The sequence below is a fragment of the Salmo salar genome, chromosome ssa01, assembly GCF_905237065.1.
Source record: "Salmo salar chromosome ssa01, Ssal_v3.1, whole genome shotgun sequence".
NCBI lineage: Eukaryota > Metazoa > Chordata > Actinopteri > Salmoniformes > Salmonidae > Salmo > Salmo salar.
In genome coordinates, this window is record NC_059442.1 from 159,296,539 (window position 1) to 159,314,894 (window position 18,356).

General features: G+C 41.7%; 1 protein-coding gene across 8 annotated transcripts in view; it reads left to right on the forward strand.

The window, feature by feature from the left end:
• Positions 1–804: 804 nt before the first annotated feature.
• Positions 805–18,356, forward strand: part of LOC106570398 (protein SCAI) — a 31,622-nt gene continuing 14,070 nt past the window's right edge. For 3 of the 8 annotated variants that reach the window (XR_001320659.2, XR_001320660.2, XM_014142660.2), the window contains exon 1: positions 6,629–7,664. Coding sequence is in view for 6 of the 8 variants with exons in the window: in XM_014142660.2 (XP_013998135.1) it covers positions 7,465–7,664 (200 nt within the window). In the remaining 2 variants the exon portion in view is untranslated. The other 5 variants (XM_014142692.2, XM_045693289.1, XM_014142723.2 and 2 more) reach the window with 5 other exon arrangements.

The following is an 18,356-nucleotide window of genomic DNA, read 5'->3' on the forward strand; positions in this document are numbered from 1 at the left end:
AGTGAAATCTGTCTGTAAACAATTGCTGCGAAAATGACGTATCGTGCACAAAGTAGATGTCCAAACCGACTTGCCAAAACTATAGTTGGTTAACAAGAAATTTGTGGCGTGGTTGAAAAACGAGTTTTCATGACTCCAACCTAAGTGTATGTAGATTTCCGACTTCAACTGTCTGTACACACTGTATCTATCTCAATTACCTCGTAAACCTGCACATCGACTAGGTACAGGTACCTTGTGTTTGTGTGTGTGTATATGTATATATATATTATACCAAAGTTATCGTAACTCCGAGTGTTATTTATTCCGAGTGTTATCCTTTTTCTATTCTTTTTAAATTTTTCTCGGCCTTGTAGGGATGGGGCTGTAATTCAACATGTCAGTATTAGCCTACACCTGTTGTTTATGAAGCATGTGACAAATACAATTCGATTGGATGTCAGAAGTGGGATGGCGCAACTACCCGAACTATTTTTGGATTGTGATTAGCATACTTCAGTTGACTTGAAGTCAGGGTTTTAGCCCTGCAGTGGTTGCAATGAGTTACACTTTGGTCATAGCTTCAAATCATGTATGAAAGTAAATTATCACAATTAAAGGAATATATTATATCCTTGTGTTTTTGATTATGATAACCTTCGGCAGTTTGACTAATTCAAGTATCTCATGAAAGTATAAGTTCATACTTCAAAATCAAGGTGTTTATTTCATTTATGGAAATGACTGGAACTCTTAGACAGGTTTTAACCAGGTAGCAAAGACGACTGACTGACTGAGAACGTGCCCCTCGTGCAGAACGTTGACGCTTTTTCTCCATTCACCCTCCTCCTTCCACAGTCTGAGCACACACATACAACCTCCCGCAGTTAGTTTGACTGCCATCGGCTTGGTGCACCACTGTTCCTTTTCCTAGTGTAAAACAGCTGTAAATGACAGTGCGGCACTGCATTGGAGGCTCTGACTTAAAAGGGTTCATACATTTACACCTGGATACGGTTGATCTCGGGACGACAGGGTGGAGACATCAGGACTGAGTCAGGTAGTTAGCCAGTTTAGCTAACTAGCTAACGTTAGCCAGTATATTTGGAGTAGTCGAGAAATGGCTAGCTAGCTATATTTTCTTTAGCTGGCTAGCTACAGTAGCTACGAATCCAACTGCCCAGCTGTTTACGCAGCTAACTAGTAGCTGGGTGAAATTGGTTGCACATCATTGGCAAGTTGCTTAGATTGATGCATTGCTAATAGCATGCATTGATTGCATAGACAAAAGAATCGAGATACAATAACGGGTTTGCATTGCCAAGTAGTGGAAAGGCAATTTTTTTTTCATGCACGCTTCCATATTTTCCTAGCTAGTAACCTTAACGTTACCAACTAGCTGTCTAGGTTTACTAACGTTAGCTAGTTTACAGGTACACGCATTATTGATTTGATGAATTTTCTTTATTTAACTAGGCAAGTCAGTTAAGAACAAATTCTTATTTACGATGACGGCCTAGGTTAACTGACTTGTTCAGGGGCAGAACGACAGATTTTTTTTTATCTTGTCAGCTCGGGGATTCGATCTTCCAACCTTTCGGTTACAAGTCCAACGCTCTAACCACTAGGCTACCTGCCGCCATGTGTGCACCTATACCTTATAAGCTGTCTAGCTAGCTATGTAGTTTTTTGCACAACGTTAAATCGCCCACATAAAATCGTGAATTTACGATAGCTTAGCAAGCTAGTAACTGGCAGTGCGTTGTCACTGTGGCCGTTTAATTTGTGCACAGATTGTCGTTTTAATCAATACCTCTTCACTGATGTCAAAACAATGTCTCATTTTAAGACGTATAGGCACCTATAGGGTCGACCTCTACTGTTTCAAGTGGATTCGGACTTGACACAAGCCTGTCCTGTTCTGAGAGGTGAGTACATTTCATATGATTTCTGTAGCCGGATGATGATATGATCCACGTTATACTCTGGGGATTTGGAATGCAATTGCGTCCAAAATGTCCACTGAAAAGAAATGATGGCAATGAAGCAAATTGTCAATCATTTAAATAGAACCTAGTTTTTGGACTAGAAAGCATACAGCCCATTTTTTGTTGTCTTATGGACCAGAATGAATTGACAATCAACTCTCCTCTTGATCCTGTCCCCAGTTATTGGCAATGATAATCATACCAATAACATAATGCTACCATCGCATGCTTTATGATGTGGATAACATCAAAAATTATGTTTGATTGCCCCAGACACTAGCTAAGTTCTCAATGCTGCCACAATATGCTTCCCTTGACAAGGAGGTGTAGCTAGATGTCAAATAAAATAAAATTGTATTTGTCACTTGGGCCGAATACAAGAGGTGTGAAATGCTTACTTACAAACGCTTAACCAACAATGCTTTAAGAAGATAATAAAAATGTGTTAAGTAAAAAAAATAGATAAGTAGAAAATAAAAGTAACAAGTAATTAAACAACAGCAGTAAAATAACAATAGCGAGGCTATATACAGGGGGTACCGGTACAGAGTCAATGTGCAGGGGCACCGGTTAGTTGAGGTAATATGTACATGTAGGTAGACTTAAAGTGACTATGCACAGATAATAAACAGAGTAGCAGCAGCATAAAAGAGGGGTCTGGGTAGCCCTTTGAGCTGTTCAGGAGTCTTATGGCTTGGGGGTAGAAGCCGTTAAGAAGCCTTTCTGGACCTAGACTTGGTGCTGGTATAGAGGTCCTGGATGGCGGGAAGCTTGGCCACAGTGGTGTACTGGGCCGTACGCACTACCCTCTGTAGTCGGGATTCTCTCGATGGTGCAGCTGTAGAACCTTTTGAGGATCTGAGGACCCATGCCAAATCTTTTCAGGCTCGTGAGGGGGAATAGGCTTTGTCGTGCCCTCTTCACAACTGTCTTAGTGTGTTTTGGACCATGATAGTTTGGAACTTGAAGCTCTCAACCTGCTCCACTGCAGCCCCATCTATGAGAATGGTGGCGTGCTCGGTCCTCCTTTTCCTGTGGTCAACAATCATCTCCTTTGTCTTGATCACGTTGAGGGAGAGGTTGTTGTCCTGGCATCACACAGCCAGGTCTCTGACCTCCTCCCTATAGGCTGTCTCGTCGATGTCGGTGGTCAGGCCTACCACTGTTGTGTCATTGGCAAACTTGATGGTGTTGGAGTCGTGCCTGGCCATGCAGTCATGAGTGAACAGGGAGTACAGGAGGGGACTGAGCACGCACCCCTGAGGGGCCCCCGTGTTGAGGATAAGCGTGGCAGATGTGTTGTTACCTACCCTTACCACCTGGGGGCGACCTGTCAGGATCCAGTTGCAGAGGGAGGTGTTTAGTCCTAGGGTCCTTATCTTAGTGATGAGCTTTGAGGGCACTATGATGTTGAATGCTGAGCTGTAGTCAATGAACAGCATTCTCACATAGGTGTTCCTTTTGTCCAAGTTTGAAAGGGTGTGGAGTGCAATAGAGATTGCATCATCTGTGGATCTGTTGCAAACTGCCATGACCAGCCTTTCAAAGCACTTCTTGGCAACAGATGTGAGTGCTATGGGTCGGTAGTCATTTAGGCAGGTTACCTTTGTGTTCTTGGGCACATGGACTATGCTGGTCTGTTTGAAACATGTTGGTATTACAGACTCAGTCAGGGACAGGTTGAAAATGTCAGTGAAGACACTTGCCAGTTGGTCAGCACATGCTCGGAGTACACGTTCTAGAGGTCGACCGATTAATCGGAATGGCCGATTAATTGGGGCCGATTTCAAGTTTTCATAACAATCGGATGTCGGTATTTTTGGACAACGATTTGGCCGATTTTCTTTTTCTTTTAATTTTTTTTGAAATGTACATCTTTATTCATCTAAGCAAGTCAGTTAAGAACACATTCTTATTTTCAATGACGGCCTAGGAACGGTGGGTTAACTGCCTTGTTCAGGGGCAGAACGACAGATTTTTACCTTGTCAGCTCGGGGATTCAATCTTGCAACCTTACGGTTAACTAGTCCAACGCTCTAACCACCTGCTTTACATTGCACTACACGAGGAGCCGGCCTGTTACGCGAATGCAGTAAGAAGCCAAGGTAAGTTGCTAGCTAGCATTAAACTTATCTTATAAAAAAACAATCAATCAATCATAATCACTAGTTAACTACACACAGTTGATGATATTACTAGTTTATCTAGCCTGTCCTGCGTTGCATATAATCGCTTAGGTACACGTTGCTCCAATGTGTACCTAATCATAAATATCAATGCCTTTCTTAAAATCAATACACAAGTATATATTTTTAAACCTGCATATTTAGTTAATATTGCCTGCTAACATGAATTTCTTTTAACTAGGGAAAATGTGTCACTTCTCTTGCAACAGAGTCAGGGTATATGCAGCAGTTTGGGCCACCTGGCTCGTTGCGAACAGTGTGAAGACTATTTCTTCCTAACAAAGACAGCCGACTTCGCCAAACGGGGGAAGATTTGACAAAAGCGCATTTGCGAAAAAAGCACAATCGTTGCACGACTGTACCTAACCATAAACATCAATGCCTTTTTTTTTTATCAATACACAGAAGTATATATTTTTAAACCTGCATATTTAGCTAAAAGAAATCCAGGTTAGCAGGCAATATTAACCAGGTGAAATTGTGTCACTTCTCTTGCGTTCATTGTACGCAGAGTCAGGGTATATGCAACAGTTTGGGCCGCCTGGCTCGTTGCGAACTAATTTGCCAGAATTTTACGTAATTATGACATAACATTGAAGGTTGTGCAATGTAACAGGAATATTTAGACTTATGGATGCCACCCGTTAGATAAAATACGGAACGGTTCCGTATTTCACTGAAAGAGTAAACGTGATAGTTTCCGGATTCAACCATATTAATGACCTAAGGCTCGTGTTTCTGTGTGTTATTATGTTATAATTAAGTCTATGATTTGATAGAGCAGTCTGACTGAGCGATGGTAGGCACCAGCAGGCTCGTAAGCATTCATTCCAACAGCACTTTCGTGCGTTTTGCCAGCAGCTCTTCGCTTCAAGCATTGCGCTGTTTAAATCCCAGGATTAGGCTGGTGTAACCCATGTGAAATGGCTAGCTAGTTAGCGGGGTGCGCGCTAATAGCATTTCAAACGTCACTTGCTCTGCATGGGTAACGCTGCTTCGAGGGTGGCTGTTGTCGATGTGTTCCTGGCTCGAGCCCAGGTAGGAGCGAGGAGAGGGACGGAAGCTATACTGTTGCACTGGCAATACTAAAGTGCCTATAAGAACATCCAATAGTCAAAGGTATATGAAATACAAATCGTATAGAGAGAAATAGTCCTATAATTCCTATAATAACTACAACCTAAAACTTCTTACCTGGGAATATTTTAGACTCATGTTAAAAGGAACCACCAGCTTTCATATGTTCTCATGTTCTGAGCAAGGAACTTAAACGTTAGCTTTTTTACATGGCACATATTGCACTTTTACTTTCTTCTCCAACACTTTGTTTTTGCATTATTTAAACCAAATTGAACATGTTTCATTATTTATTTGAGGCTAAATTGATTTTATTGATGTATTATATTAAGTTAAAATAAGTGTTAATTCAGTATTGTTGTAATTGTCATTATTACAAATACATTTAAAAAAATTGGCCGACTAATCAGCTTTTTTTTGGGCCTCCAATAATCGGTATCGGTATCGGCGTTGAAAAATCATAATCGGTCGACCTCTAACACGTTCTGGTAATCCATCTGGCCCTGTGGCCTTGTGAATGTTGACCTGTTTAAAGGTCTTATTCACATCGGTTACGGAGAGCGTGATCACACAGTCATCCGGAACAGCTGATGCTCTCATGCATGCTTCAGTGTTACTTGCCTCGAAGCGAGCATAGAAGTAATTTAGCTCGTCTGGTAGGCTCGTGTCACTGGGCAGCTCTCGGCTGTGTTTCCCTTTGTAGTCTGTAATAGTGTGCAAGCCCTGCTTGCGACGGCAGCGTAGCCTAGTGGTTAGAGTGTTGGACTAGTAACTGAAAGGTTGCAAGATCGAATCCCCGAGCTGACAAGGTAGAAATCTGTCGTTCTGCCCCTGAACAAGGCAGTTAACACACTGTTCCTAGGCCATCATTGAAAATAAGAATTTGTTCTTAACTGACTTGCCTAGTTAAATAAAGGTAAAATAAAAAACATCCGACGAGCATCGGCGTCGGTGTGGTATTATTCAATCTTAGTCCTGTATTGATGCTTTGCCTGTTTGATGGTTCGTCGGAGGGCATAGCGGGATTTCTTATAAGCTTTCGAGTCCCGGTCCTTGAAAGTGGCAGCTCTACCATTTAGCTCAGTGCAGATGTTGCCTGTAATCCATGGCTTCTGGTTGGGGTATGTATGTGCGGTCACTGTGGGGACGACCGTCATCGATGCACTTATTGATGAAGCCAATGACTGATGTGGTGTACTCAATGCCGTCGGAAGAATCCCGGAACATATTCCAGTCTGTGCTAGCAAAACAGTCCTGTAGCTTAGCATCTGCGTCATCTGACCACTTCCTTATTGACGAGTCACTGGTGCTTCCTGCTTTAGTTTTTGTTTGTAAGCAGGAATCAGGAGGATAGAATTATGTTCAGATTTGCCAAATGAAGGGTGAGGGAGAGCTTTGTACGCGTGCGTCTGTGTGTGGAGTAAAGGTGGTCTAGAGTTTGGCATGCCTTGTATTCTCGCACAAATTCATGAATATCTTTTTTCTTCGAAAAATCCAATATTTTTCTGTAAAACTGTTTATAATTGGTTGCTCCTATTCGGCAAAAGGGGAAGTAATATGCTTGAGCTGGTTGGCTTTGACAGCAGTTAGCCTAAGTGTTCGACAGTGTAGAGCCCTTTGGTCATATGGTGATGCAGAAAAGATGCTTGCACGCTACATTTCAGTGTGCGTGTATGACCCAATCTTACACACACGCACACACACACACACCTTGAATGCATGCGCTGGTTAGCAAGTTACATGCTGGTTAGACAGAGTGTGATCACCAGAGCTTGACAGTGAATTGTTGGACAGTGTAGAGCCCTTGGGTTTTCTGGTGATGCAGAAAAGGCACACACACACATGATATTTCAGTGTCTGTGTGGGGGACAGTGTGCATGTTGATTTGTCCCTCTTCAGTTGCATGACTTAGCAGATGAACAGTGCCTATTTAGCCTCTGGCCCCACTGGCCTCCTGCACACAACCTCCATTTTAACCAAGACCAAACCTCTCATAATAGGCTACTCACTGTGATGAGGCTTGCAGTTCTTCCCTATGGTGTGGTTTTACCTTTTTCCACAGTTGTCTAAAAGACACAAGTTCCCACCTTTTTTTTGTAGTCTTCCAAACAATATATATTCCACAGACATGGCATTTGCAGGCTTCAATTGAAAAACTATTATTCCAATTGATTTTAGTTTTAGCTTACAGACATTTTTGTCAGATGAATATTATTTACAACAAAGAATGATACATGACAAAATGCTCTTTAGTTTTAACATACGTATTATGGCCTCTATCAAGTCATAGATGCTCTTTGGTTTTTCAGGGGAGAGAAGCAGGTGCCATGACTGGAGCTGGGGCTGAGGATGACATCCCATTGGGTGAAAGGAAGACGGTCACAGACTTCTGCTACCTGCTGGACAAGTCCAAACAACTCTTCAATGGTCTCAGGTCAGTCTCTGTCTGTCTGTCTCTTGAGGTTTCTGTATTTGTATTTTGATTTATGGCTGTTGAGTGGTTTCTAAATGTTTACTTCTCAATGGAATACTTTTCAGTTATTTGACATTCAATGCAGTAAGGTATAAAAAATATAACACGCTAGGTTTGGGCACCGTTAATCGATCAATCCAATAACCGAACGGATGTTAGTATTAGATTACTTGAGTGAGTGTTCATCTTTGGTGAAAATAAATGGTAGGCCTATTTTAACATTGAAAAAGCTCTAAATGGTAGGCCTATATTAACATTGAAAAAGCTCTAAATGTAAATGATCCTTGTGACATTTTTACCTTCAAGGATATACCACGATATTTTAAATTCTTCATTTAATAAAACAACAAACTTTTGAATGTAGTTTTTATAACAGTGCATTGAGCTTCTTCTGTGCATTTAGCCATACAGTCTTGTCTCGAGACCGGTATGTTATTTCTTACATAGCAATTACAGACATGCACCTAATGGAGTTTCCACAAGATCTGACACCGATCTATGCAAAACACTCACCAGAAAACCCTTTTGTTTCAGAGTTAGTTCTATCATGACAAAAATCATACTTCTCTTGTCAATAACCAGGTTTCCATCCAACCTTTTTATGCGAGTAAAGTACGTCAGATAAAAAATGTCACGACAGGCCTGATGGAAACAGATAATTTGTGGGTAAACTTTCCAAATGTCGAAAAAAACAAAACTGTAGACAAGGTGGGATCATGTTTTTGTTGGGGAAATAGATTTTGCTACAATTGAGATGGAAATGCTTTTGTGTGCAAAGATTGACATAACCATCACGGCGAAGTAAGCATCGTGTTACTGCAAGTTATGTTGTGTGGTCCTCCCACTGCGACTTGGAAAAGCATGGACAGTTTATTAGGCTACAGACAAAATAAGTTGTGATGAACTTCACAGGGTGGTGAAAGTGCACAGTGATGAGCTTGGTGCTCCTTTCCAAACTATCGAGGTGGTGGTGAAATGATGATTGGTGCTTGGCTGCCAATTGAGAAATAAAAATGATCCTGCTCTTATCCATAATCTCGTCATGTACCGTGTGCACTGTATCTGCAAGTGGTTGGCTGGAGATCACGTACCAAGAGCAGCATGGGCACATTTGCTGTTTATTGCAGATTTTTGTGCCAAAATCATCGACAGCGATAAAAATAAAATGGAAACACAACTTTTTTTTTTATTCGATAAAGTAAACGTTATACGACTAAGTGCTTTTTATGTGCACCAGGTCAGTTTAATTGAAACACACCTCTGGTAGGAAAATGTGCATATTTTTAAAATGCAGATTTTAGAATATTCGCATGAAAATCTGTCACAAATTGCTGTTAGCCAAAACTACCGGATTAAATCAGTCTGTCCCATTTACCTCTGCCATGTGCATTTGCTTCGTTTTGAATTGTCGAGCAATATTTATTTAAAAAAAATGTTTTGCATTTCGGATATCCGAAAACATGCCATGATATTATTTGAATAGTAAAATTTCAAATGCCAATCCCTCAATTTAGTAAATGGCTCGTAGACCTGAAATGATCAGTGTTGAAAATAAGGTCCACACTCTTAGAATTAAAGAATTAAGGTGAATAAAAATATTAAGCTGTATTATACAATTTCTTTGTATCAACCCCAATTTGAAGAGTGGAACCATGTAATTTCTAATGTGGCACTTTGTCTCTTTTGCCAACCCTTACTGTTGGGTTAAAATGTTTTCTTTTCAATACATCACATACACAGAATTCACGCATGCAATCACGCATACATTAAAATGGAAAAATATTCATGTCAGACCATGTGTTCGCCATATCCCATGTGGCCAACGGGTTGTGTTTGAGTTAATCAGTCATTTCTAGTCTATTTTTAGTCTGGGTATGTCAGTAGCTGCAGGCCTCCCTTTGCTCGCTCTCTGTCTCCCTCCCCCGCTCTATCCCTCTGTCCCTAACAAGTGTGTACAGTAGTAACAGCGCGTGCCTGAATGATTGTCTGAGAGCTTGGAATTGGTCGCTTCATTACTTCTCCATTCCGCTCGTCCCTGGGATGTATGGCGAGAAACTGAAGTGGCGTGACTGGCATCCCGCTCTGAAACAAACGCTTCCCTAGAAGAGACGGGAAACACTGCATACTCTAATTGCAGCTCGACTCACTGCAACGGTGTTGTCAGACAAAAGTGTTGTGGCTGGTAGTAATTGAGAAACATGCATCAGCGTTGTCCTGCATAGAAGCCCTTTGTGTTGACATGGGAGGGCTTTACGGGGGGGTGTTTATGATAATTGCCTGTGCTTGTCCGCTCAAGCCAACATAAACAAGATTTAACACTCAACAAAACATGGTTTCACCAATCCCAAATGACCCCAAAGGACTGGAGCATCTTGCACTGTGCAATAAGCTCTCTGCACTAGGGATGGGCACTGTTATTCAAAATATCTGAACGGACGTTAGTATTCCATTACTTGGGAGAGTATTCATTTTGGAAAAATAATGTCCACTCGACGACATTGAGACTTGTCCCGAAGCCACTCCTGTGTTGTCTTGGCTGTGTGTTTTAGGGTCGTTGTGCTGTTGGGTGGTGAACCTTCGCCCCAGTCTGAGGTCCTGAGTGCTCTGGAGCAGGTTTTCGTCAATGATCTCTCTGTACTTTGCTCCGTTCATCTTTCCCTCGATCCTGACTAGTCTCCCAGTCCCTGGCACTGAAAAACATCCCCACAGCAAGATGCTACCACCACCATGCTTTACTGTAGGGATGGTGCCAGGTTTCCTCCAGATGTGATGCTTGGCATTCAGGCCAATAAGATCAATCTTGGTTTCATCAGACCAGAAAATGTTGTTTCTCATTGTCTGAGAGTCCTTAAGTGTCTTTTGGCAAACTCCAAGCAGGCTGTCATGTGCCTTTTACTGAGGAGTGGCTTCCGTCTGGCCACTCCACCATAAAGGCCTGATTGGTTGTCCTTCTGGAAGGTTCTCCCATCTCCGCAGAGGAACTCTGGAGCGCTGTCAGAGTGATCATCGGGTTCTTGGTCACCTCCCTGACCAAAGCCCTTCTCCCCAGATTGCTCAATTTGGCCGGGCGGCCAGCTCTAGGAAGAGTCTTGGTGGTTCCAAACTTCTTCAATTTAAGAATGATGGAGGCCACTGTGTTCTTGGGGACCTTCATTGCTGCAAACATTTTTTGGTACCCTTACCCAGGTTTGTGCCTTGACACAATCCTGTCTCAGAGATCTACAGACAATTCCTTCGACCTCATGGCTTGGTTTTAGCTCTGACATGCACTGTCAACTGTGGGACCTTTATATAGATGGGTGTGTGCCTTTCCAAATCATGTCCAATAGATTGTATTTACCACAAGTGGAGTCCAATCAAGCTGTAGAAACATCTCAAGGATCATCAATGGAAACAGGATGCACCTGAGCGCAATTTTGAGTCTCATAGCAAAAGGTCTGAATACTTATGTAAATAAGGTATTTCTGTTTTGTGTGTTATAAATTTGGCAAAATTCTAAAAACCTGTTTTCACTTTGTCATTGTGGGGTATTGTGTGTAGATTGATGAGGAAATGTTTTAATTTAATCCATTTTAGAACGCTGTAACGTAACAAAATGTGGAAGAAGGGAAGGGGTCTAAATACTTTCCGAAGGCACTATATATATAAAAAAAAATAGGCATAATGAAAAGACTGTCTAAATTTAAATAAAATTATCTGTGTGACTTTGCTACATAGCCTACAGGGATAGACCATTAGATAAAAAAAGTATAAATACAACCGCTATGTAAAAATTAGGGGATTAGGTTGGCTAAATGAGAAGGAGTAGGCTACAATGATCAACCAACAGGTAGGCTTCTGTTTCATATGAATGGCGTTGTTGTAGCTAAGGGGAGCGCAGCAAAATTGCCTCAATTAGCCTTGCTACTTTAGTTAGCTAACTGTCTAACCTAGCTGGCTACTGAAGCTTTCGAGCTTCTTTACAACGATTTGATGCAGTCAAGACAGGCACTACCAGATGGTATTGTTTCATAACCTATGGGAGCAACAAGTTTGTCTCTAACGTGTGATTTGGTTTGGCTACTTTCGGTCTCTCCCTCCATGCCCCCACACACTATCACATACACCGGCCCCGGCTCCTCTCTCGCACCCCCTCCACCTTCCAGCTTAAACAAGCAGAGTGTAGCTCACCGGATCTCTTGAGTCGTGCAAGCAAGTCTCCATTAAAGTTACTTAAAACACAAACATACATTAAAACACATTTACACTGATTGTACAAAACAACAGGAACACCTGCTCTTTCCATGACACAGACTGACCAGGTGAAAGCTATGATCTCTTATTGATGTCACTTGTTAGATCCATTTCAATCAATGCAGATGAAGAGGAAACATTTTAAAGAAGGATTTTTAATCCTTGAGAAATGGATTGTGTATGTGTGCCATTGTGGGTAAATGTGCAAGACAAAATATTGAAGTGCCTTTGAATGGGGTATTAAAGTAGGTACCAGGGCCTCCCGGGTGGCGCAGTGGTCTAAGGCACTGCATCGCAGTGCTAGCTGTGCCACCAGAGATTCTGGGTTCAAGCCCAGGCTCTGTCGCAGCCGGCCGCGACCGGGAGGCTCATGGGGCGACGCACAATTGACCCAGCGTCGTCCGGGTTAGGGAGGGTTTGGCCGGCAGGGATATCTTTGTTTCATCGCGCACTAGCGACTCCTGTGGCGGGCCGGGCGCAGTGCACGCTGACCAGGTCGCTAGGCGTATGGTGTTTCCTCCGACACAGTGGTGCGGCTGGCTTCCGGGTTGGATGTGCGTTGTGTCAAAAAGCAGTGCGGTTGGGTTGTGTTTCGCAGGACGCATGGCTCTCGACCTTCGCCTCTCCCGAGTCCATACGGGAGTTGCAGCGATGAGACAAGACTGTAACTACCAATTGGATACCACGAAAAAGGGGTAAAAAAATGAATAAATGTAGGTACCAGGCACAACGGTTTGAGTCAAACTGCAGCGCTGCTGGGTTTTTCACACTCAACAGTTATCAAGAATGGTCCACCATCCCTGTGGAACACTTGACACCTTGTAGTCCATGCCCTGACGAATTGAGGCTGTTTTGAGGGCAAAAGGGGGTGTAACTCAATATTAGGAATGTGTTCCTAATGTTTTGTGCACTCTGTGTATTTCGACTATCCGGATATCCGGATAATATAATGATATTATTTGAATAGTGAAATAATGTCAAATGCCCATCCATCCCTACTCTGCACACTGGTCCTATAGTAGCAGTCACTGGGCGATTTGTTAACACACGACAAACAGCCTCCACCTTAGAATTTGGGAGTTTCCAGGGAAACAGCTCCAAGGGTTTGTGTGTGTAGTAGAATCTATGACTCATGCTAAGAGATGAGGATGGAACGATAACTAATGGAATTGATTGGCCTAAATGTTGACATGGATGTTCAACAAATTAAGAAATCACATTATTTTATGTTGCACTCCATGTGATCAGTATGTATGTTTACAGTATAGGATTGCAAATGATTTAGAAAGAAACTAAGTGGTGTTGCTGTAGAGCGTGGTAATTTCCCTCCAGCTTTGGTGTCTCTCTTTTTATTTTGATCACATTAACTCCCTGACGAGCTCAGGCTCAAAGACAGCTGTTGTGTTTTATAGCTCCAGACTTGGTTCCACATGGAGTGTGATGCCTGTAGCCCTGTACCTGCAAACCTTTTGTAATTGGTAGGATTCACATGTGGCTGGTGGAACCTTAATTCATTGGGGAGGAGTGATGGCTGGGATGGAATAAATCAAACACATCCAACCCATGGTTTCCATGTGTTTCATTCCATTCCAGCCATTTATTATGAGCCGTCCTCCCCTCATCAGCCTCCTGTGGTAGGATTCTTATCATCCTGATGGGTCCAGGCAGCGTAGCTTTTTGGACGAGGCCTGCGTGTGAAATCTGGGGCACAGTGACCCTGTCTCTGGAGGCTTGGTCCCATCCTGGAATTAACCAAAGCCAGCCCTGCTGCAGTGCTCTGTTCCTCCACGCTAATTACAGAGGTTTGGTTATTAGAATCAGACCAAAGATTGGGATCAGTGTCCTAGTTCTTCTTTGGGACTTTGCTTGTTTGGTGCCCTGTGCCTGATTTCAATTAAATAATTGGAATTGTTATGAATAAACTAGGGGATTTATCATTTTATATATGGTAACTGCAGACATGTCAAATGCAACAAAGCTTGCCTTTTTACACATTGTAAATAAGGACCCTTCCATTCACAATAGAAAATACTTTGTAATTACAGTGCATTCGGAAAGTATTCAGACTCCTTCCCCTTTTCCACATTTTGTTACGTTACAGCCTTATTCTAAAATTAATTACATTCATTTATATCCTCAATCTACACACAATACCCCATAATGACAAAGTGAAACAGGTTTTTAGACATTTTTGCCTAAAATGTATTAAATGTATTAAAAATAAAAGAAAACTCCTTTTATATACATAAGTATTCAGACCCTTTGCTATGAGACTCAATTCAGCTCAGGTGCATCCTGTTTCCATTGATAATTCTTGATGTTTTTTCAACTTGATTGGAGTCCACTGATGGTAAATTAAATTGATTGGACATGATTTAGAAAGGCACACACCTGTCTATATAAGGTCCCACAATTGACAATGCATGTCAGAGCAAAAACCAAGCCATGAGGTCGAAGCAATTGTCCGTAGAGCTCCGAGACAGAATTGTGTCAAGGCACAGATCTGGGGAAGGGTACCAAAAATGTTCTGCAGCATTGAAGGTCCCCAAGAACATAGTGGCCTCCATCATTCTTAAATGGAAGAAGTTTGAAACCACCAAGACTCTTCCTAGAGCTGGCCGCCGGCCAAACTGAGCAATCGGGGGAGAAGGGCCTTGGTTAGGGAGGTGACCAAGAACCCGATGGTCACTCTGACCGAGCTCTAGAGTTCCTCTGTGGAGATGGGAGAACCTTCCAGAAGGACAACAATCTCTGCAACATTCCACCAATCAGACCTTTATGGTAGAGTGGTCAGACGGAAGCACTCCTCAGTAAAAGGCACTTTACAGCCTGCTTGGAGATTGCCAAAAGGCACTTTAGGGACTCTCAGATCATGAGAAACAATATTCTCTGGTCTGATGAAACCAATATTTAACTCTTTGGCCTGAATGCCAAGCAACACGTCTGGAGGAAACCTGGTACCATCCCTACAGTGAAGCATGGTGGTGGCAGCATCATGCTGTGGGGATCATTTTCAGCCTGCAGGTACTGGGAGACTAGTCAGGATTGAGGGAAAGATGAACGGAGCAAAGTACAGAGCGATCCTTGATGAAAACCTGCTCCAGAGTGCTCAGGAACTCAGACTGGGGTGACGGTTCACCTTCCAACAGGACAATGACCCTAAACACACAGCCAAGACAACGCAAGAGTGGCTTCAGGACAAGTCTCTGAATGTCCTTGAGTGGCCTAGCCAGAGCCCGGACTTGAACTCGATCAAACATCTCTGGAGAGACATGAAAATAGCTGTGCAGCAACGCTCCCCATCCAACCTGACAGAGCTTGAGGAAACTCTCTAAATACAGGTGTGCCAAGCTTGTAGTGTCATATCCAAGAAGACTCGAGGCTGTCGAAGGTGCTTCAACAAAGTACTGAGTAAAGGGTCTGAAATACTTATGTAAATGTAAAATTTCACTTTCATTTTTTTATAAATTTGATTATATTTCTAAAAACCTGTTTTGGCTTTGTCGTTATGTGGTGTTGTGTTTAGATGTAGGGGGGGAAATATTTAAGCAATTTTGAATAAGGCTGTAATGTAACTGGAAAAAGCCAAGTGGTCTGAATACTTTCCGAATGGTGGGTGTGTGTGTGTGTGTGTGTGTGTGTGTGTGTGTGTGTGTGTGTTATTATTTTGAGCAGATGGTCAGGGGGCTGGAACATAATTACAAATCATTTGTAGACTGCAAATTGAATCTAAGCCCAGACAGATTTATTTGCTTAAAACACAGGGTTTCCGATAGCCGGTAAATGCCGGCTTTTGGCCGACTAAAATAAATTCAAAGCCGATAAATAAAATTGTTGCTGGCCAAATCGACCGGGATAAAAAAAAATATTCATTGCAAAATAATGCTTTTTATTCATTGATCGAAATACCAGTCGATGTGCTCCAATTTCAAAATCAAATATACTTCATAGGCTAATAAATCCTCAAGCTGCTTGGAAATTAGTGTTAGGTGTGTGTGTGTGTTTCTATTTTTACTCACGGAAAAGACTTGAGGTCCTCATAAGAGACTTCAGCTAAATGTACCCTGACTTGGCAAAATTGGCAAAGATTGTGTTTGATTATCCCCTAGGCCCTAAAAAAAAATGTTTTTTTAAATCTGACGTGTTTCGGCTGCATGGCCTTCGTCACTCCCTGACGTAGTCCCTGACGTAGTCCCTGACGTACTCCCTGACGAAGGCCATGCAGCCGAAACGCGGCGGATTTAAAAAAAACCTTGTTTCTATTGAACATGCCATACAAATAAAGGCATTTTAATTAATTATATGAAGAGTGCCTTGGTCCTCCTTTCTTTTTTAAGGTTTTTTAAGCCTTGAGACAATTGAGACCTGGATTGTGTATGTGTACCATTCAGAGGGTGAATGGGCAAGACAAAATATTTAAGTGCCTTTGAACGGGGTATGGTAGTAGGTGCCAGGCACACCGGTTTGTGTCAAGAACTGCAACGCTATATATATATATCACACAAATCATAACCCCACTATAGTTCAAATTACAATAAACATAACATTTATTAACATCATCAGTAGAACTGTACAAAGAGTGAGATCATTTCAGCTTTGGAAACAAATGCTTTCATGAATGCATGGCTAGGGCCTCATTTCACAGGAGCATTGTAAAATACGTTTTCTTTCAATGAACCAGCCTTAACGAATTTTGTTTATTTACATATCGAATTTTATTGTCCAATGTCAGTTATACAATTTCTTAATTTTGTGGCCGTCTAGTGTCCTCATTCCACTGCTGTGGTGCTGGATGGGCTGGCCCGGTCATGGCTGGCCCGGTCATGGCTGGCCCGGTCATGGCTGGCCCGGTCATGGCTAGAAGGGATCAAGATTTTGTCAAATTAATGTCAAAAGTAGATTTTGTTTGTTGCATTTTACCTAACCCTTTTCTTAACCTTTTAATATAATTATCCTAACCTGCTATGAAAAGTCAAATCTGACGTTAATTTGAAAAAGCTGGGGCCCTTCTAGCCATGTCCAGCCGGCCCTGGTGTTAATAGACATCCACGTTTAGTTTTTTATTAGGCCTAATCTAAATGTTCATGCCTAGGCTAAATTATACTAGAGGGGCCTAGATTCTATTTGAAAACATCTGCTTTATTTATTTATAAAAATGTTCATACAAATGGCCTATAGGGCAGGTCGTTCGCAAATTATATCATGCAAATATTATATTTTGGAGTTTGTTTTATTAGTTTACTATGTAGGCAACTTGTTCTTCTAGGCAAAATGTTTTAAATTCAAAATTATATTCATTTATGATTTATAGCAGGGATGAAGACACAAGTCAATGTTTTGCTTTTCAATAAAACACTAATTTCTATTCTGTTAAAATGAATTACAATGTGATTTTGAGCAGCTTGGTGGATTCCCTAACGTGTTAAGAACCCAATGCATATGCATGTCCGTAAATTAAAATCTTGCAGGTCACGTTGTCAGGTGGCAAACTTTCAGAAACCCTGCTAAAACATAATAATTTCAAACCTTGCTTACGTTTGTATACGATACTTTCTCTATATTATGCATGGGAATACTTTGGAACAGATTTTCACAATTAAAATCACTTGTTGCTGATTTGCTGGTGTTTTAAAAATGCCCCTGGAATAGCTTTATGTAAAGTGAGTAAGAACATTTTAAGTGGATGATTAAATAAATAGCATTTCATTTACTTAAAACCCACCCCTTTTTACACAACGACACCCACATTTGTATTGGTTATCCAGTACCTTATTTGTTTGACCGGAAACAACAGAGCAGATTTAGCGATCTTGCGGATTTCCTTCTCCATCCCTTCACTCTGCTTGGGAATAAGTATTTTGGGTATTAATCTTGTTCATAGCGATACGAAATTAATGGTGGATGGAATTAGGCTAAGTTGAATTCTGCTTGATTATTTGACCCATATTCCTGACTTAACAGTCATGACATTGTTTCCCACAGCCAGGAAGGGCATTAGGGTAAGAGATAATCACACAGGGAAAAACTGAGCAATCAGTAGGCCTCAGTGTTACGTACCAGTATATAGGAGCACACGTTTTCTTTGTCATGTTTACGAATGAATCTTCTATCCATTCTCCTTTGAATATCTTAGGAAGGCAGTCTGTATCGTTTAACACAATGTGTTTTCAAAAAGAAGTGCACACCATATCTCCCCTTTTGCGTATTTGAGTACAAAGACTAGAGTTTGAAATGTATCGTCTGTCTGTTGTGTTTAGTGTATCTGCATTCCATATTCTGTATGCCAGTCTGGGTGAGAAATTTGTCAGATGGATAATTGTGGCAAACATGATGTTGCAGGGAAGGATTTTGGGTGTGTAGTGTTGACCAGTATCGTATTGGGTGTTTTCAGGCTATGCGTGCGTTTACTACTGCACTTTT